The sequence below is a fragment of the Gouania willdenowi genome, chromosome 7 (genome assembly GCF_900634775.1).
Source record: "Gouania willdenowi chromosome 7, fGouWil2.1, whole genome shotgun sequence".
Classification (NCBI taxonomy): Eukaryota; Metazoa; Chordata; class Actinopteri; order Blenniiformes; family Gobiesocidae; genus Gouania; species Gouania willdenowi.
The window spans coordinates 30,461,642-30,483,635 of record NC_041050.1 but is presented as its reverse complement, the minus strand read 5'-3'; the positions used below and the strand labels follow the sequence as shown (position 1 = coordinate 30,483,635).

General features: G+C 40.5%; 1 protein-coding gene across 4 annotated transcripts in view; it reads left to right on the top strand.

The window, feature by feature from the left end:
- The window catches only part of dip2ba (disco-interacting protein 2 homolog Ba), a 69,009-nt gene extending 49,139 nt beyond the window's left edge, over positions 1-19,870 (top strand). For 2 of the 4 annotated variants that reach the window (XM_028452004.1, XM_028452005.1), the window contains 17 exons: positions 342-543; positions 641-753; positions 2,982-3,005; positions 4,068-4,146; positions 4,236-4,361; positions 5,648-5,769; positions 6,146-6,257; positions 6,492-6,601; positions 10,015-10,145; positions 10,250-10,418; positions 12,156-12,326; positions 12,488-12,549; positions 12,639-12,696; positions 12,778-12,852; positions 12,927-13,101; positions 16,190-16,313; positions 16,850-19,870. In XM_028452004.1, coding sequence (XP_028307805.1) covers positions 342-543; positions 641-753; positions 2,982-3,005; positions 4,068-4,146; positions 4,236-4,361; positions 5,648-5,769; positions 6,146-6,257; positions 6,492-6,601; positions 10,015-10,145; positions 10,250-10,418; positions 12,156-12,326; positions 12,488-12,549; positions 12,639-12,696; positions 12,778-12,852; positions 12,927-13,101; positions 16,190-16,313; positions 16,850-17,102 — 2,106 coding nt within the window. In that variant the 3' untranslated portion in view covers positions 17,103-19,870. The remainder of the gene's footprint in view (positions 1-341; positions 544-640; positions 754-2,981; positions 3,006-4,067; positions 4,147-4,235; positions 4,362-5,647; positions 5,770-6,145; positions 6,258-6,491; positions 6,602-10,014; positions 10,146-10,249; positions 10,419-12,155; positions 12,327-12,487; positions 12,550-12,638; positions 12,697-12,777; positions 12,853-12,926; positions 13,102-16,189; positions 16,314-16,849) is intronic. The other 2 variants (XM_028452007.1, XM_028452006.1) reach the window with 1 other exon arrangement.
- The last annotated feature ends 2,124 nt before the right edge of the window (positions 19,871-21,994 follow it).

Genomic DNA, 21,994 nt, shown 5'->3' with positions numbered 1-21,994 from the left:
AAGCATGTGCGATGACCGCAGTGTTTGCTCGTGTCATCACAACATCCTGTTTCAGTTGGCTTGTTTCGCTGAGAGGCGTTTCAGCTGCATTGCCCTTTTGGGCCATTTTTGGTGGACGGAATTTCGGTGCGTCACTCCATGATTCTCTTGTAGCACATCTCTGTTAATACCAGGTCTCTGGTCCTTTCAGCAGAGTGGTCAGTTTAAGCATTTGTATCTTGTTCTCATGTTTGTTTGCAAACCTGCACACAAGCAGGCAACACAGAACATTATCTTCCAGGGTAGTTTGTTCTGATTTCACATTCTTCTGACTGCAACATTCAATGGTTGTGTTTTCAAAGGCCATCGACAGCATCCACCAGGTTGGCCTGTACTGCCTAGCACTTGTCCCCGCGAACACTCTCCCAAAGACGCCGCTCGGAGGCATCCACATCTGTGAAACAAAGCAGAACTTTCTGGAGGGAAACCTGCACCCCTGCAATATCCTCCTGTGCCCCCACACCTGTGTCACAAACCTGCCAAAGCCGAGACAGAAACAACCTGGTGGGTCATCTCACACACATGGTCTGCTTTAACGCTTTATACACCGTAAATATTTTGAACTGTTTGAGTGATGAGGATTGTTCTTGATCTGCTTCAGTGGATGTTGGTCCAGCTTCCATGCTCGTTGGAAACCTGGTGGCAGGGAAGAGAATCGCTCAGGCTACAGGCAGAGAACTGGGCATGGTGGAAGATCAGGATCTCATTCGAAAGGTGAACCAAAAAATACTTTTACTACACTGAACCCTTTTAAAGCATTTAGATAAATCTGCGATTCGTACTGTGGAAAATAATATTTTTTTCAGTTTCTTTGAGGTTTTCTTTTAGTTGTGGCTCCTCCACCATCTTTAAAAAGGTTCAATATTTATGTTAATTTGTAACCAAAAAGTTGGATTGTGGTTCCATAATATTAAACATTCAACATTCCTTGTGTTTTAAAGGAACCAATCAATTAAACAGTTTCGTTTGGGGTTTTGGTCGTGACTGTACCCAATGTCACTTGAAGCTTGAAAATGTATTAATAATGGCAGCGCTTTTTTAAAAAAAACTGTAGATAAATGTGACGAGTATTCCTTTGACAGTTAAAGGTAATTCAGAATCAGAATTAGAATAATTTATTAATGGCCACACAACGGGTGAAATTTGTTTTCAGTACGTCACATCATGCTCCCATCTCCTGATATCCAAAATATGATATCCAGATATTTTGTATTTGGTCTCCTGTTATTATAATATATGTATCTTTTTTCTGTATTTTTACAGAACACAGTGACCCAACATTCTGATTTTGAAAGAAGTCTTGCCACTTTTTTGTAGGTTTCACCTCCACTACTAATGGCCTGAATTGGCAACCAGAGCATTAGTGTTTGATTGGCTGGACTCACTACTAAAAGCCAGCAAATGTTATGCACTGTACAGAGTGAGGATCCCTTTTTTATTATTTTATCAACTTCTTGAAGACCCTAAAATAAATCACTGAACTGAGTCAGTAACTAGGAATACAGATGCTGGTCATAAAATTAGAATATCATGTAAAAGTTGATTTATTTCAGTAATTCCATTCAAAAAGGAAAACTTGTATATTATTTCATTACACACAGATTGATATATTTCAAATGTTAATTTCTTTTAATATTGATGATTATCACTGACAACTAATGAAAATCCCAAATTCAGTATCTCAGAAAATAAAGGTCAGGCGAGTTTGTTGGCCAAGCAAGAACAGGAATACCATGGTCCTTAAACCAGGTACTGGTAGCTTTGGCAGTGTGTGCAGGTGCCAAGTCTTGTTGGAAAATGAAATCTACATCTCCATAAAGCTGGTCAGCAGCAGGAAGCATGAAGTGCTCTAAAATGTTCTGGTAGATGGCTGCGTTGACCTTGGACCTAAGGAAACACAGTGGACCAACACCAGCACATGACATGGCACCCCAAACCATCACTGACTGTGGAAACTTTACACTCGACCTCAAGCAACATGGATTCTGTGTCTCTCTTCTCTTCCTCCAGACTCTGGAACCTTGATTTCCAAAGGACATGCAAAATTTACTTTAATCAGAGAACATAACTTTGGACCACTTAGCAGCAGTCCAGTCCTTTTTGTCATTAGCCCAGGCGAGACGCTTCTGACACTGTCTCTTGTTCAAGAGTGGCTTGACACAAGGAATGCAACAGCTGGAACCCATGTCTTGCATACGTCTGTAGGTGGTGGTTCTTGAAGCACTGTCTCCAGCTGCAGTCCACTCTTTGTGAATCTCCCCCACATTTTTGAATGGGTTTTGTTTCCCAATCCTCTCCAGGCCGCGGTTATCCCTATTGCTTGTACACTCTTTTCCTTCCCTTCGCCTCTCTCTTAATGTGTCTGGACACAGAGCTCTGTGAACAGCCAGCCTCTTTAGCCATGACCTTTTGTGTCTTGCCTTCCTTGTGTAAGGTGTCAATAGTCGTCTTTTAGACAACTGTCAGGTCAGCAGTCTCCCCCATGATTGTGTAGCCTACAGAACTAGACTTAGAGACCACTTAAAGGCCTTTGCAGGTGCACCAGGTGTCTTCAATATTGAACTTATCCCACAATATTTTAATTTTCTGAGATATTCAATTCGGGGTTTTCATTAGTTATCACTTATAATCATCAACATTAAAAGAAATAAACACTTGAAATATGTCAGTCTATGTGAAATGAATGTATAAATTATACAATTTTCACTTTTTGAATGGAATTACTGAAATAAATCAACTTTTTCATGATATTCTAATTGTTTGACCAGCACCTGTATAATAAAACAAAAAGCAATTCTCAGTTTAAATAGAATGAAAACAGAGTGTTCTCCGATTGCCATTGTCAAGTTAAAAATAACCTTTTTATCTTGTGGAGGAAAGCAGCTGCTGGTGTTGTTATCTTACACCTCTTGTTGTTTTACCTTTGGTTGGCTGGGCTTTAGCTCTGTATGTGGCCCACCATGATGGTAAGACTCCCGTTTCCGCTTGTGCTGCTTCTGTGGGTCACATGTGCTTCTGCTGTGGGGATCTCCTGATCTTCTAAATCGGCTGGCTCTGTGGCCAGCAGGGGTCCACACACCTAAAGAGTAATACGTGAAGTCTTAAAGGACAAGAAATAACCTCCTGTCCTTCAACTTTAGTATTAGCTCAGAGATGTCGAGTTGTAATAATAAAACTGATTAACACTCATGTACTATTTATAGGGACCAATAATTTTTCAGTGTTTAAAAAAAAAAAAGAAACTCTTTACAAACCTCAGTTGTGGACCCAGATCAGACAGACATGCTTTATTTAGTCTTGCATTCGAACAACAAGAACAAAGTGTCACTATGTAAAACTATGGTGTGCACCTCTGCTCGCTGTGTTTACTGTAACGCTCTCATGTGTTGCATGTCTTAATGAATGGTCTAGGCATGAATATTTACCATTGGCCAACACAGAAGAGTTGTTTGACTGAGTGTGAGTGTCAAAAAAGATCATGTTCCCTCTGTCTGTGGAGCTGCTGGAGATGTTTTTTGTGTAAAAACAGATTTGAGCTTAAATTTTGTCATTTTATGTGTTTCTTTTGGTAAGGTCCTCAGGTTTTGACATTTCATGGATGCATATATTCGTGTTTTCACTGTTTTATACAAGAAGACAGTAATGTGTGGCTTGTCAGCACTAGTGCTCTGGGGTATTTTGGAGGACTGTAGTTCATTAGTTTTTGATAGTGTGTGTATGAGCGCAGATGGTCTCAGTGTGACACTTCAGTTGTCGAATCATTCCATATGGAGGCCCCTGTTGTGCTCCTGTTGTGTGCTTCTATCAGAGATGGAATTGTCACATGATATATCTGTTTTTCTCCGTAAAATGTTGTCTGCGTATTCACCAGTCTTTAAGTACGAGGATGGTCTGCTCTTGGCTGTTGATTTGTTGGCTGGTTCCTTAGACTTTGTCAGTTCTCATGCCTTATTTTATATGTTGACATCTCTTCTCTGTTTCCTCTGGAATGTATCTACATTGATATTTTCTTCTGTTTGCCTTTTTAGCACCAGTTCTTGTCTGACGCTCTACAGTGGAGAGCTCAATCAGATCCCGACCATGTGCTATATGTGCTGCTCAATGCAAAGTAAAGACAACACATATTATCTCACACACTCCCACACACTTGTTGTTTTCCTTTTGTCATTCATCTGTACTTCTGTTCTTTGTCCTCCAGGGGGTAGCAGTGTGCACAGCAACGTGTGCTCAGCTGCACAAGAGAGCAGAGAAAATCACAGCCACTTTTATTAGAGAGAGGAGGTCTTACACTGGAGACAATGTGGTGCTGCTTTATCCCCCAGGTGTGCACACAAGCCTCAATATTATCCCTATTTATTTATTACATTTTTTAAACCAAATGTGCAATATCCATCAATAATTACAGTTCAATGTTTGCCACCATCTTCTGCTATTTCATCCATGTATAAATATGTTCATGATTCATGAATATACATAGGTGTGTATCAGGGTTGGGATCATTTACATTTTTAAATTACAATCGCTTCTTCAATTATTCATGTTCAAATACAATTCAATTTCGATTGTTGACCGGCATTTTTTACAGTTAAAATTAAAATTAAAATTATTATTTTCCCCGAGAAAGTCAATTTCAATTATGTTCTCAATTACTAAAGTTTAATTACAATCAATCACAATTACTGAGCCTTAAATAAAAAAGCCTATAAAAGGAAACCTTCCTCTTGTGTTAGATTTCTGTTAGCGTCTCTTATGATAACGGGTCAGTTTTGACCCATGTCTTAAATCCCCTGTAAAATACACATAAATATTATCCATCATCTAATTTGTTTCTCATCTCTTGGTTACCTTGCTCGGCTTCCTAATCAATAAAAATATTGGCTTTGTTATTTTTGGTGTGGAAATCTGAGCCTTTTTTCTGTCAGTGTAACCTTTGATTTTAAATTTCTTTTAAATAGTAAAATGATCCTGAAAAGAAGAAACAGGTAGTGGGAAAAGTTGATTTAATTTAAGTTGATTTATTTATTTTTTGCTTTATCTCTTTTTAGTAATAAATATGAGAAAACATGTTACAGAACCTTCCTTGACAACAAGACATCATATACTTGACAATGTGAGAAAACAAAAAACACAAAGAAAAAAGGAAAACATGTCGGGTCCCAGAAAACAAAACAAAGCCGACAAGAGACAAAAAAACAAATAAATAAATGAGAAATTAAGATGTTACAGCAGAGTGTAGGTGTCCCTTCAGTTACAGTTATTTTTTCTATAGGTAAGTTGATTTTTTTTATTGATTATCAACCATGCATGTGTAAGATATAGAACTATAACATGGTTCCCCAGTTTTGCATTAAATTACATCGTAAATGAATTTTTATTGAATTTCCATGCCAATTACAATTACAAAGTCAATTTCTGAACTCAATTACAATTCATTTATGAGTACAACAGCAACACCTTTTTTTCAATTACACAATTACAATTTTAATTGACCCCAACCCTGGTGTGTATACCTTTCTGTGTTGTGTTTACACTTTGTGTTGTTTTTGTAACTGTGACTGTTTGTGGCTGTGACGCTCTGCTTGTATTCATTGTGTTGATGCGTCTGTAGGTATTGACCTGATTGCTGCCTTCTACGGCTGCCTCTATGCTGGGGTCGTTCCTGTGACTGTGAGACCTCCTCATCCACAGAACCTGGCTGCTACTCTGCCCACCGTCCGCATGATCATTGATGTGAGCGCAATAGTGCATGTACTCAAACTGTCATCATGGAACACATTTGACTTTTTGACATTTAGCATTACTTTTTACTGACTAAGTCCTGTTATGATGTTAACTATGATTATTAGTTCAGGTATTTTTTTTTCATATTTAAAGCATTCAGGTCTCTGTCAAATATGTTTTTCCTTTAATACCGAAAAGCTTTAAACCCCACTTTAAATCTGTTTTTAAAGCCTTTTATATTCAAACATCTCCAGAGCCATCTGTTAAATTACATGTATTAGTTTTCACTAATGCCATAAAAATACTGATGTATGTTTTTCTTATTAGTTTTTTTATGAACACATTGGTGCATGGGTGATAGGGTTTCTGTTTTTGTGTCTCGCAGGTGAGCAAAGCATCCTGTATTCTCACTACTCAACCTCTGATGAGGATCCTCCGGTCCAGGGAAGCTGCCGCCAGCGTCAACGTCAAGACGTGGCCCACCATCATTGACACAGGTGCTGGACTCTGTCACATGATCAGCCGTTAATCAGTCTTTTTTCATGGATAATTGTAAAAGAGTGGTGAAACCACAAAGATCTGACATGGTTTGCATTAAAGCAATATAGATAACACTTTGCGCCTGTGATAGCCAACTGCAGCACATGGTAAAGTGGTGAGATATAATATTCTCATTTGTTTTGTGAATAAACATCAATTAACACATTTTTCAATCCCTGTGCTTGTTGTAGATGATCTTCCCAGAAAGCGACCTCCAAACATCTACAAACCTCCCACAGCAGAGATGTTGGCCTACCTGGACTTTAGTGTGTCCACCACAGGCATGTTGACTGGAGTTAAGGTAAAACTATGTCCAAACATCGCATCCTCTACTCATACTAGTGTTTTCACTTTGCCTTCTTCACTCGGCTGTTTTATTATCCACCGCCAAAAAGTGGAAGGGAGGAAGGGGATATACGGAGGTTTGAGCTTCGTTCGTCCGTCCGAGTTAAAGGGACAGCTTTTCTCAGAAACTGCTTAAGATAGGATAACCAAATTCGATGTGTGGCTTCAGGGTATCAATACCTTGATGGAGTTCGAAAATGAGAAGTGCACAATTCATTTTTCAGGAGTTATTGCCCTTGTTTCGTTTTTTGCTCCTGGTGAGTTTGGGTTTTGACCTAATACTGTTGCCGTAGTAGTCGGAAGTTGCCATCTGAAAGCCATGGCCCACGGGTTTTTACTGTTCTGTATTTTCAGCTGAAAAAACATATGCTGTACTGTTTGATGTTTATGTAAGCATAAAGCATAAACGGTGTGTGATATACAGGTATATCACCGCCGATCGCGGTAAATGTTAGCATGAGCATATACATGGGTTTTCCCATAGACGTTAGCATGAAGCTTGCTGACTTTTTGTATTGTGGTATTTTCTATTTATAAGAACACTAATATGTACAGTGGGGCAAAAAAGTATTTAGTCAGCCACCAATTGTGCAAGTTCTCCCACTTAAAATGATGACAGAGGTCTGTAATTTTCATCATAGGTACACTTCAACTGTGAGAGACAGAATGTGAAAAAAAAATCCAGGAATTCACATTGTAGGAATTTTAAAGAATTTATTTGTAAATTATGGTGGAAAATAAGTATTTGGTCACTTCAAACAAGAAAGATCTCTGGCTCTCACAGACCTGTAACTTCTTCTTTAAGAAGCTCTTCTGTCCTCCACTCGTTACCTGTATTAATGGCACCTGTTTGAACTCGTTATCTGTATAAAAGACACCTGTCCACAACCTCAAACAGTCAGACTCCAAACTCCACTATGGCCAAGACCAAAGAGCTGTCGAAGGACACCAGGAAAAGAATTGTAGACCTGTACAGACTGGGAGAGTGAATCTACAATAGGCAAGCAGCTTGGTGGTGAAAAATCAACTGTGGGAAGCAATTATCAGAAACATGTAAGACATACAAGACCACTGATAATCTCCCTCGATCTGGGGCTCCACGCAGATTTCATCCCGTGGGGTTCAAAATGATCATGAGAACGGTGAGCAAAAATCCCAGAACCACACGGGGGGACCTGTGAATGACCTGCAGAGAGCTGGGTCCAAAGTAACAAAGGTTACCAATCAGTAACACACTACGCCGACAGGGAATCAAATCCTGCGTGCCAGACGTGTCCCCTGCTTAAGCCAGTACATGTCCAGGCCCGTCTGAAGTTTTGCCAGGAGAGCACATGGATGATACAGCAGAGGATTGGGAGAATGTCATGTGGTCAGATGAAACCAAAATAGAACTTTTTGGTATAAACTCAACTCGTCGTGTTTGGAGGAAGAAGAATACTGAGTTGCATCCCAAGAACACCATACCTACTGTGAAGCATGGGGGTGGAAACATCATGCTTTGGGGCTGTTTTTCTGCTAAGGGGACAGGACGACTGATCCGTGTTAAGGAAAGAATGAATGGGGCCATGTATCGTGAGATTTTGAGCCAAAACCTCCTTCCATCAGTGAGAGCTTTGAAGATGAAACGTGGCTGGGTCTTCCAGCATGACAATGATCCCAAACACACCGCCCGGGCAACGAAGGAGTGGCTCCGTAAGAAGCATTTGAAAGTCCTGGAGTGGCCTAGCCAGTCTCCAGACCTCAACCCCATAGAAAATCTGTGGAGGGAGTTGAAAGTCCGTGTTGCTCGGCGACAGCCTCAAAACATCACTGCTCTCGAGAAGATCTGCATGGAGGAATGGGCCAAAATACCAGCTACTGTGTGTGCAAACCTGGTAAAGACCTATAGTAATCGTTTGACCTCTGTTATTGCCAACAAAGGTTATATTACAAAGTATTGAGTTGAATTTTTGTTATTGACCAAATACTTATTTTCCACCATAATTTACAAATAAATTCTTTAAAAATCCTACAATGTGAATTCCTGGATTATTTTTTCACATTCTGTCTCTCACAGTTGAAGTGTACCTATGATGAAAATTACAGACCTCTGTCATCATTTTAAGTGGGAGAACTTGCACAATTGGTGGCTGACTAAATACTTTTTTGCCCCACTGTATTTGTATGTTCAGTTTACAGTGTTTCCTGAGTAAAGACTTTAAGCGGATCTTCTGCTGATAAAATGTTCATATATCGTTTCTGATGTTACTTCAGTGCATGCAGTCTGTGAACACCTGACAAGGGCCAACTCCATCAATTAATTTACTATTTTTATATTCTGATGTGATGATATTTTCTTATGCATACATCTAAGTTCTTAGATTTAGGAAATTTAGGAAAAGGTTGCGAGTTATAATGAGAACCAATCTGGTGGGGGATGTTGATGACAGTCTTCTTGTCATTACGTTGAATTTGAAAATACCTGTACAGGGTTTAACAGCTGTTTCATATTATGCATCGAATTAATTTTAAATTTGTTGACACATATAAGCATTTATTTACTTACTTCTTTACAAAAACTTTAAAAACATTCAGTCATGATTGGCTAATGTGATGTGATTCAGTTCCATTTCATTGCTTTTATGTGTAGTTTTGTTGTTATTGTTGAATGTCAATAAGTTATTACACACTTATGTTATTAAGCTGTGTCATCATTCAGCTCTGTAGATTTCCTCATAACATCTAGGTTTCATTAATCAGAGACATTTAAATCACACAGGTCTTTGAGACCCGTACAAAAAATTATGATGACAAAGCACATATCAGCTAGTGTCATCTGGTCGACTAGAGCGCTTTGATGAAGCATGTGTTAAATATATACCCAAAGTACAAAACAGTCTGTCTCCCATATCTGGGAAGTCAGTCACTATAGATCCTTCAAAATAAGAGTTCAAAAATTGCACTTTGCTGCAAGTATTATCATAACAATTATCGGTACTTTCTTTTTTATTGTTTTAATTGTCTTTAGAGTGTCCATACTTGCAATAAAAGGAATACCTACAAAAAAGAAAGAAAATAAACTGAAAGGCAAAAGGGGAAAACAGTTGTAGCACAGAACCGAGGTGTAACTGAGGAAACTTAAAAATTATCATTATTACTTACAATACATTACAATCAAATTTTATATTTGTCCTGTAGAAAATGTATTTTACTTTGATTTTTTTTCTTTTGCCCAGTAGCTTTGGTTTCTAAACTATTTAGACGTGCAAGTCCTGTTTGACTTCAGCTGTTTTAAAGGGTTATTATTGTTGTAGATTTATTTTAGACCTGGATTGATGCAGCCTTGCCGGATGTGACACACACTAATTTAAAGTTTGGCTTATTGCTCAGATGTCTCATGCTGCGATCAGCACTCTGTGTCGCTCCATCAAGCTGCAGTGTGAGCTCTACTCCTCACGCCAAGTAGCCATCTGCCTGGACCCGTACTGTGGCCTGGGCTTCGTCCTGTGGTGCCTCTCCAGGTACCCAGACTCTCAATGATGAACACTCTGTGTTGTCCAGTCTACCACGTGCAGCTTCTGTATGTGTAGCCTTGTTGCTGTTGTGATTGTGTTTTTGTTTCTAGTGTTTACTCAGGTCACCAGTCCATCCTTATCCCTCCGCTGGAGCTGGAGAGCTCTCTGCCTCTGTGGCTGAGCACGCTCAGCCAGTACAAGATCAGAGACACGTTCTGCTCCTACTCTGTCATGGAGCTGTGCACCAAAGGCCTCGGCACACAAACAGAAATACTGAAGGTCAGAGTAACACATGCACACAATGGTTGAATGTGAATTAGTGCTGTCAATACAGATGGCACATATGTCTCTTTATTCTAATGTAAATGTGATTGCTTTGTAATGCTAAGTTTGAAGTGTTTCAGTAAAATGCCAGCTTTACGGCCCAAGTCTAGGAGTAGAGCGCAACATATTTGACAAAGACCAGGACTATGATTCCCATTCAGTTTATTTATCACTGTTTAACAAAGGAAACATAAGCAATGGCATCAGAGTGAGCACAGGCTAAAACAACAAGTAAACTCCTAATTCTAAAGAAATAATATGAAAGGACAACAAAAATGGCATCTCACTCCTACAGCTTCTTTACAGAACACAATAGATAAGGTTAAACTCAAGGCGCTGGATAAACCATGTATTCTAATAAACAGAAGGATTACTACAGGATTTCAACGTAAAACGCTCGTAAACCAGGAAAACACAGAACGCAAGGTACGCTAACGTGCTCCAAAAGTCTTAACACAAAGCACTGGGTATACCTGGGAAAAAATCACACAAATTACTAATTTCTCAATAAGAACACTCAGCACAGCAATACATACACTAATGCTCTCCACCGTCTGCAGGGCAGTCGGCTCCTTTGTAGACACCATTCAGGGCTTTAAAATAACTTTTTAGATCACCAGCCAGCATGGCTAATAGATTCTTAAAGTTACCAGCCAACCAGATTTTCCACGAGCCAAATGTTTTCCCAGCAAAAATAAACTACATTATCAGTGCCACAGAATAGATTTAAGCATTCATGTTTTTTTAAAACAGTTTGTTATTTAGTTGATTGCATAAATACATTAAAATAGTAATAATATTAAATTTCATTTTAAAACAATATTGTAACAATGCCTAAAAAGTGCAATATGGAACTTTGAGTGTGTCGGGGAAGTAAACATTTATATTCTCATAACTTAATAAACAAATTTAACTCAGATGAAAATTGGATCCCAGGAACATTGTTGTCAAGTTAGAAAAAATAGAAGTAATCAAGTTCTAATTTGTTTTCAGATCCTTTTGTCTTAATTTTCCCCTGTGTCGGCAGCAGCTTTCCTTTTTTGCAGGTTTAGGTTTTTCAACACTCGATAATTATTCCACGTTTGTTTGTTTGTGCCTAACTAATTTTACATCATCATTCCGTCTGACTCCTCCGATAATGAACCATAACAGTCATGCTAACGTAAGCACGTAGCCAGTTGTTGTATGACAACATATTGTTCATGGGAAATGTAGGATTAGTACAACCAGCAGGGTTGCCAGATACACATTACTTTTTAAAGTCTAAACACAGACAAAAACCCTCAAATTTCTTGGCAGAAAACAGCCCAAAATATTGTTTCTGCAGCCTGCCAATTCAAACAGACGCAGTGGTATTTGTTTCATTCTTCACCAGACAAATGACTAGTAACGCTACAATGTTACCCGCCAAAGTTAATTTTTTACCTGCGGTTGGCGGGTGCTAATTTAAAGCCCTGATGCCATTCCTGTGAAGAGCCAGTCTGGTTACAGTCCACCAGCCAATCACTTAAGATTGGCACTCAAAAATGTTAAATAGTGAGAGAGCTCTTACTCTCCCACCAGCGTCGAGTCACCTTGTAAACGCCATTAGTAGTGGTCCAAAAATTAGTCAGAATAATCTATTTGTTTTATTTCTGTGAACCATCTTTATTGTAATTTGTGAGTATAATAATGTGGTGTGTGTTCCCTCAGGCGCGGGGTCTGAACCTGTCGTGTGTGCGGAGCTGCGTGGTCATAGCTGAGGAACGTCCTCGTCTCGCTCTCACACAGTCTTTCTCCAAACTCTTCAAAGACATCGGCCTGTCGTCGCGCGCCGTCAGCACCGCCTTCGGATCCCGAGTCAACCTGGCCATCGGCATGCAGGTCGGTTTCTGACAACTTACACACTTTTAAATCAGTTTCAATGAATTAGAAATTATTTATTGCTACTTAATTGTGTGAAGATCGTTTTTATTCTTTGGTAAAGGTTTTATTTTGGGTTTGAAGCGGTCTGACTGATTGTTTTCCTCCCTTTGTATGACCAGGGCACTGCTGGACCAGACCCTTCCACAGTCTATGTTGACATGAAGTCCCTACGTCATGACCGGTAGACACAATGAATCAATGACGATGAAATTCTTAGTGTTCATATGATAAATCAGTGATTGATAGTGGTTTATCCTTTTCATCTGTTAGAGTGAGGCTGGTGGAACGAGGTGCGCCGCAAAGTCTTCCTCTCATGGAGTCTGGCACTGTAAGTATCCTGTAACATCGCAATTTAGTGACAGGTTTCAGCAAACTTGCTGTGTTTATTCTCCTCATATTCTTTTAACAGATCTTACCTGGTGTCAGAGTCATCATCGTTAACCCAGAGACTAGAGGACCTCTGGGAGACTCGCATCTTGGGGAGGTGAGTGAGCTTAGAGGATCATTGTTTACCCTTTTTTTATTTTGACTTCTCACTTCCCTCATGTGATGGTGCAGATCTGGGTGCACAGTCCTCACAGCGCCAGCGGCTACTACACCATCTATGGAGAGGAGAGCCTACAGGCTGATCATTTCAACACCAGACTGAGCTTTGGTGAGCCTCAGACTCTGTGGGCCAGGACAGGATACCTTGGTTTCATTAAGAGAACGGAGCTGCTGGACGCCAGTGGAGGTGAGGAGAGATTCAATTGAAGCGGATCTTACAGTTAATTTGTGTGATTAGAGCGGGGTATGGCCCGTAGTCTAAAAATTGTGGACATTTTTAAAATGATTGGAGGCCATGGAAAACTCTCCCCAACCATTGGCGGAGCGAAGAATAAGTTGACAAAAAACTTGGAACAAGGTTTTTGGCTAAATTGAGAGCCAAATGGCCCGTAGCTCTTGCTAATTTCCGATACTGGTTTGCGTAAGTATTGTAAAGTAATGTCCCTGCTGCATAACTGCTCCGTGCTTCGCCTTCTGTCAATCCCCACCACCTCAGTCTATGAAACGTATCTGTTGCCTTAATAATGCGTAATCTTGTGATATAGTGAGTTTTAGTTAAGACAAAGAGAACCACAAAGCCATACAAACAGTTAATTGTGTCCTCCGAGAGGAGCAGAAGGAAATCGACTCGATCCTGCCCTGTAGATCTTTTGCTTTTGTGGAGATTATTGTGATACAACCATGGATAAGTGCAATGTTCATATGTGAAATACGATCTACTGCCGCCCTGTCCTGGGTGTACCCCCGCATAGCACATGAAGAAAGCTGGATATAGGCACCGGCAGACCCACCGCCACCCTGAAAAGGAGCAAACAATATTTTATTTTGAAAATAAACCAGATGTTTTATTCTGTCTGTGCACTACTTCCTGTCCCACATGAGCCTATCTTTGCTGAATTTATGCGTTGTTACTCGGGCTTCCAACAAAAATAGAAGGTCTACGTATCTGTTTCGAAGGGCTGCAGCATGACTGAGTCCTTAATCAGCAGTGATGGACCGCATGGAAATTGACACATTTACTTTAATGGAAACGTATTAGCTCTGTTGCTGTTATGCAGCAGTTACTCATTCAGTGGAAAGTGGGGGTAACTTAACACCACGTCGAGGCGGGAATATTCAGTGCCTTGGTTATGGGGCAGGGCCCCTGGAACCAATGTTAATTTTGACAGCAAATTTGTGTGGTTGACAGCAAAATTGTGTAGTTTTAGTCATAGTCTTTTGACTAAAATGCAGCTTAGTGTAAAGCTTGTCTTATATTGTATAGTATACATGGGGTCACGAGAAGCGATTAACACCTCACAACCAGCTCTCAATCAGCAATCGAAAGCAAATCAAACATGTTTGAAATCCAGTCGCTCCTCATGAGGGTACCACACTGTTGAAGCAGTGCCACAGACCGGCTTACTTTTAACTCTCACACTGCTCATGCGCAAACACCGTAAGACCGCTGTAGAATTGAAGGATCGTACTGCCCCCGTCCAGTTCCTAGTCTATCTCATCGCCGCCTTTTCTTTTTAAAGCTTTTTTTGCTGAGATTTGCGAGTGTCTCTCCACTTCCGGGTTCTTCTGTTTTAATGGCGTTGCTTCAGAGTTCTTCTTCTTCTAATTTGTACGTTGAATTTCCGGAAACAAGACCCTGACGTGTCTTGTATGGAGGTACAGTGTGAGCATTCAGATCCTCTCAGACTGTCGACCCGTACAGTGTGAGAACATGAATTGTGAGCTTCGCACATTTGGACTCTGCAATTGAGTCGCACAACTTGAGCTGGACCTGAGTACAACTATTGAAAAAATTGCACAATGTATCCCAACCTTTATGTATTCAATGGCCCTGCTTGGCTGCATTTTCTGGAATGCTGGAATGGTTGACACTTGAAGATAAGGCTGGAATGCTGAGAGGTTTTCTACTAGTGTATCAATATTCATTATGTTCTGTGCCAGTTTTGACACCACATAGTGTACATACCTTTATTGAAATCCCAATGACAGAGGAAAGTGCAATGATGCTGTACTCTGTTCCAAAGGGAACATTTCCCACAAGTGTATTCTCAGGTTTTAATGAATAAATGTCTGAATTTAACTCATTCAGTGCCAGCCATTTTCAGATTTTCTACCCCCCCCAGTGCCAGCCATTTTGGGGCATTTTGACTGATTTTAAAGACCCACAGAATATTTTCTACTTTCATTAAAAAAAAGAATTTGTTTCTGGCTCATTTCGTTCTTTTGTAATCAGCTGTTGGATAGAGCAAGTTTTACACAAATCTTCAGTTTCAGAGCAAAAAGCTGAGAAAACAGCCTTTTTCTAAAAATAAAACCCTGTCAATGACTTTAAAGCTTTTTTTTTTTTTTTTTGCTTTAGTGACAACTCTAACATCTGAACATTGTTTCCTTACTGTATATAAAACAAATAAAAAAACACTGAGACCAGGCTTTTGATGGCAAAATTATTATTATTTTACTATCTGGGTCAGAGTTGAATGGATTTCTTACTGTATTTTGGCATTCCTCCAAGTTTCTCTCCCGTCAGTCTGCACACATGTAACTTTCTCTTCCTCCCAGACATGCAGAGTGTCACTGCGTTCCCCGCTTTTTTTTTTTTTTTTTTTTATCGTTTTATCTCACCATCGCCACACTATCCATGAGTTACACACATGCTCTGGTTGAGTATGCGCTGCTGGGAACGTCAACTCTCGTACATAGCCTCATTTTCTGTCTCGTAAACGCCTTTCCTCCTCTCCCTCTGAGCTCTGCTGAGCATGGATGATCCCTCATCCAAAGGTGCGCTGCTACCTCCTACATGTCACCTATTATTTTGCTATCTGGCTCACAGGCTGGGGGTATTTGGTTTTATCTCACCGTCGCAACATTATCAGTAATCTACTCGTGTCCACACATGTTCTGTGTTAGTATGTGGAGCTGTGAGCTGCTGGATACGTCACAATATCACTTCATAATGCCATAATCTCACTCGTTCCTGCTTCTTCCTCCTTTGCTGGGTAGCATCAGTGGCTAATCTCTCATCTAAAGGTGTACTGCTGCCATTTTCAGGGCACAGTTGGTCACTACAACACCCCACAGCTTAGATATTGATGAGGGACCTCCGCCAAGGTGTTTTCTAGTAATCCCCGTGAAAAAACGCAAATGACGAGTTATCTCATCAATGGCCCTGAGTGAATTAAGAAGTCTTAAAGTCATAAACTCATCTAACTTGTGTTTATTTTTCCTAACCTGATTGTCAAAATAATGATTTCACCTGTTTGCTTTCTGTGCCACAGACCGCCATGATGCTTTGTTTGTTGTGGGCTCCCTGGATGAAACGTTAGAGTTGAGGGGACTGCGTTATCACCCAATCGACATTGAGACGTCCGTGTCCCGTGCACACCGCAGCATTGCAGAGAGGTGAGTTTCTTCCCTGTTACATGTAGGGATGTCCCGATACAACTTTTTAATTTCTGATATACCAATATTGCTGTGTTGCGCATCGGCCAATACCGATATTGATCCGATATCAGCATGAATCATACATACTTTTTTCTTTTTTTTCTTCTTTTTTTAATAAATAAATAATAAATACTTATTTTGTAGAGTGGAATGATAGAAAAGGCTTGATCAACTGATGTTACTCAAACAGAGAATAATAGTCTGCAACATTAGGTATGAGAAAAACTGACCTATTTATTATTAACCAATTGGTTACAGACATTTAACATTCAACATAATATCTACAGTATTCTACAATTGAATGAAATAAATAAAAAATGAATTGGGGGGAAAAAGAATAAGAAAAAAATATCGGAGAATCAGGGAAATTTGAATTCGACATTCGTTTTCAGGCTAATATCGGACAGATATTGATATCGAATCGGGACACCCCTAGTTACATGTTCACGTATAGTGACTCGTTCTGGGCTCTGAATGCACTTCTGAATCCTCAGCGCCGTCTTCACATGGACCAACCTCCTCGTGGTGGTGGCGGAGCTCGGCGGCTCTGAGCAGGAGGCCTTAGACTTGGTGCCACTCGTCACCAACGTGGTTTTGGAGGAGCACCACCTCATCGTTGGGGTGGTGGTGATCGTGGACCCCGGGGTGATCCCCATCAACTCTAGAGGAGAGAAACAGAGGATGCACCTGCGAGACTCGTTCTTGGCCGACCAGCTGGACCCGATCTACGTGGCCTACAACATGTGAACGCTGCACAAGTCTGAGTCAGACTCCGAGAACAGACAGAAGGGCAGAGGACCCAGGATGTGCACATGTTTCAAAGCTCAGACATTTAGGACTGCAGACGATGTGCTTCACAGTGACTTCTGCTGCTGTGGGCCAAGAAATATCCTCCATCTCTCTGTGCATCCCACATCTTCCTCATCCATCCCATCTATATTTTTACTGTCATTCCTCATTTTTATTTTGAATCTTTCATCCACGCATGCTCTGTTGTTTTAAACCATTTCGATTCTAAGTGAAGTGTCGCTGCTCTGGCACCGACTTCTCCCCTCGTTGCACTTTAAGTCAATCTCGTGTCTCACCTACAGTACCTGAGGGGGACACACGCCTGCTGCTTTCACAAGAGCAAATCCACATCAGTATTAAAAAGTGCCAACAGCAGCAGCCAATCCCCACACGGTGTCGCTCCACCTGCTTCACACACCGTCTGCCACCAGATGAAGTGTCGGCATTCACACAAGACCAAACGTCCTAAAAGAAAGCAATTTCACAGTGATTTGGTGAGAGACAGATTAGCTTTTTGAATTCCAGAAGTGCAGAGACTTTGTTTTAATTTTGAGTGGGAATCTGTGAGATCTGTGTCCATGTCAGTGCTGGCAAAGGAGAAGGTTTGAAGCTGTATCTGGTGTTCAGATCTACAGTCAGTGTCACGAATAGAACCACTGACCCTCATTTAGTGGATCTGAAGGTTATTTATACTGTACAGGAATAGAAGCCTAGCTGCTGTTTATGGCTGTGGTGTGGCAGGTTTACAGCATCAGTGAACACATAAGGGTTGAACAGTTTTACCATTGTTACTCAAACCAAAATTTGAAAAATCAAAACCACTAATAGCAGGTATATACTCTTATTTCACAATTTAAATAACATCGCTTTGGTAAAATAATGTAAAATAAGTCATTTAGAACTTATAGAGTCAAATACCTAAGCTTGCTGTTGCTGCTTGGATATTTTAGTTTTTAAATATCTGAAAAACTGTCCTGTTTGAAGCGATATGATTTCGATCTGAGCACCATTTACATTTTACTCGCTGAAAGCATCCGTGTGATCGTTTCTGTGTGTTATTTCTGTGTCCGTGTTGTCTTGCGTGCTCTTGGACCTGATCAGGGTTAATGGATTAATAGATATCTAAGATGGATGTAGTCCCTGTTATGGCAATAGGAAAAAAAAAAAAAAAGCACAGAAAATGTTGTGCTGAGCTCTCGCTGGAAGCTACTGACTCTCACACACCTGATATAGAATATCACGTCACCTCACGTACTATTTGCTGAGCCATCAGAAGGCAGGTCAGTGCCTTTTATCTTAGTTTCTACATATAATCTAATGAATCACTAGAACAGTATCTTAAAACCATGGGGAGAACGTTGCCTTATCAAACCTGTGGAGCTTTTGTACTTTGAGTTATAAGAAATCAGACACCATGTCATAGCTTTTATTTTTTAGAAGAGGGGATGTCTTCATTTATTTTTTACTTTCTAGTCATGATTTTTTTTTGTGTTCAAACATTACCACATTTATTAAAGCCAGTCACTTCTGAATGTCTGTAACACTGAAAAGAAAAACAGGGTCGTTCACAAACAACCTGTGATTTGAAGAAGAAAAAAATTCTGTAGGATATGGGAGAACATTTCTGTAAACCGTACTCTACAGGTCACCTTCAGGGTCGCTGATGTTCATGTGTCAATGAGAAGGTATTCAGTAGATAAACAAAAACCTGGATGGAGCCTTTCATACTTGACAGCATCAGTGTAAAAGAAGCAAGATAATTTGGGCGGGAACAATTTGCACTTTCCCTATTATCTCCTGATGTGTGTGTTCATGAGGGAGTGTGTGTGCGTGGGCATATGTTTAGTACAACAGTCATGTTTGGCTTTTATGGTGCAACCCAACTTTTGTAAAAAAGAGAGAAAAAAATCCCAAAAGATTGAACTTTTGTTTTTAATGTCGACTCCACTGTATTTTTACTCTCTCCATACAGACTAGGAGATTAATATATTTTGTAGGGTTTCATCAATAATTTTCTTGACATGATCTTCAGATCAAACTGCACAGCTTCTTGCTTTAAGCTGGTTGACAAACACACTGGTGACCCACAGACTACCCCCAGTAAAGGGTTCTCTGTGAACCATAAGCTGGAGGTCGTTGTCAGACACCCATGTGATTATTGCCATTTTTTGCTACTGACCACGCCCATCTCTGACCTTCTAGCCTTTTTCACAAAACATTGGTGCTATTTGACAAAGGGAACAAACTTTGATCCTTCACTGTAAAGAGAAGAAAAAGCTTAGTCTTTTTTCTTCTCTTTAGTTGTTTCCCACACGTCATCCGGAGACAATCTTATCGCCTGGCGATCAGATGTCCCAACAGGCAAATGGACAAGGACAATAACACCTGTCATTTCCTGTTTGAATATTCACTCAGATTTTCTATTTGTGTTGCTACCAATGGCGTCTGATTCAAACTTTCTGAGTTGTCCTAAGCACAAAATATCAAATGTACTTGTGAGGTTACATAATTAGGAGTCTTCATATAAAAGAAGGAAAACCTACTCAAGGCCCCCCCACAATGTATACCTCAGCAAGTTAACTATGCATCGTCGAGCTGCCGCAAAGACGTCCTGAATCTGGTCAGTGGTGTAATAACTTCTTACTACATGTCTTACTTGATGAATAAACCCACTGTTACTCCGTCATTGGATGTGTCTCATGTTGAATAAAAAGAGCTTTGTCAGAGTTTGTGGCGCTTTGTTTACTGCAAAATGAGCGAGAACAAACTGGAAAAGAGAATCTTTGACATTTCAAACCAACTTTTGAATTTTATTTTAACCACATTGGAAACATTTGAAATGTCCATATGTATCCCGTCAGTATACTTCAAGTAGGCCTTTATTAAATAAAGATAAATAATATCCTTTATTAAAGAGTAACTAAACCCCTGCTTTCTCCTGACCTGTCACTTGGAGGGAATTTTTTTAAAAATGCCTTTATTATGAGCGGGGCTCCTAGAGCAGTTAAGAACCGCCAAGTCTATACTATAAAATCTCCAATGAAGTCTATTCTCTATGTTAACTGGCTACTCATTACTCAACATACGTCTGTACTCACTTCTCTCAATCCTCACCACAGATTTTAGAACCCACAGGTAATAGTTTTTATAAAAGGGGCGGGGCAAACAGTGCTTGTGACGCAAGATGGTCCCGAAACGTCACATGATCTTGATTTAGCCAATAGCAAAAATAAATTGTAATAGCCAGGTTTCAACACATAGGGGACAGTCACTGACATTTTACAACAAAATATGCCAAATTGAAATACTTTGACAAAAAGTTTTTTCTGTATTCACCAGAAAAAAATGGTTTTGGGGTTTAGTTACTCTTTAATTAAATAATAAATTTAAATGTAATTTACTTTCTTGCTAATATTGGGGGAAAAAATCAATGAGAGATGAAGGTTGAAGTGCAGCTTTGAGAGGCTTATTATTTTAAAAGAAAGTCTGTTTCAGTCCATCAATAGACTGGTGATCTGTCCAATGTGTGTATGAAGACCAGTCAGGATTAGCTGTAGATAATGGGTCTAATGCTAAATTGCTGAGATGTGTCTACAAAACACTGAAATAACAGATGCATATTTTCTTTGTAAAGATTTTTGTGCTGATGCCAAGACTAAAAATATTAAAACCTATGTTTTCATGGATAAGGAAGCTTAAGAAGATAACCAAGAGATGAGAAAATGTAATTAACCCCAACCCTGGCAAGCGTATAGGAGGACCGACCTGTTCACCACCTGGATTGACTACAAGAATGCCTTTGACTCAATGCGGCAAACATGGATGAATGTCTGGACTTGAACAAGATTAACAGGACACTAACTGCCTTCATGAAGAATTCCATGGGAACGATCAACATCAAGTACAATGTATGCCAAGGAGACGCACTGTTCGCACTGTTGTTCTGAATAGGCCTCATCCTCCTCAATCAGATCATCAACAACACATTCTGTAAATTACCAATTCTGAAATGGAGCAACTCTCAGTCATCTTTGCTGGATGTCTTCAAGCTGTAAGCTTAGAATGAGTGAGACATTGACTCACTGATCCACAACACCAGGATATTCAACTGGGATGCTGCTACCACCACCAGGCTACAGCAGTAACTACCACCACCAGGCTACAGCAGTAACTACCACCACCAGGCTACAGCAGTAACTACCACCACCACCAGGCTACAGCAGTAACTACCACCACCACCAGGCTACAGCAGTAACTACCACCACCACTAGGCTACAGCAGTAACTACCACCACCACCAGGCTACAGCAGTAACTACCACCACCACCAGGCTACAGCAGTAACTACCACCACCACCAGGCTACAGCAGCAACCACCACCACCAGGCTACAGCAGTAACTACCACACCACCAGGCTACAGCAGTAACTACCACCACCACCACCAGGCTACAGCAGTAACTACCACCACCACCAGGCTACAGCAGTAACTACCACCACCACCAGGCTACAGCAGTAACTACCACCACCACCAGGCTACAGCAGTAACTACCACCACCCCCAGGCTACAGCAGTAACTACCACCACCACCAGGCTACAGCAGTAACTACCACCACCACCAGGCTACAGCAGTAACTACCACCACCACCAGGCTACAGCAGTAACTACCACCACCACCAGGCTAAAGCAGTAACTACCACCACCACCAGGCTACAGCAGTAACTACCACCACCACCAGGCTACAGCAGTAACTACCACCACCACCAGGCTACAGCAGTAACTACCACCACCACCAGGCTACAGCAGTAACTACCACCACCACCAGGCTACAGCAGTAACTACCACCACCACCAC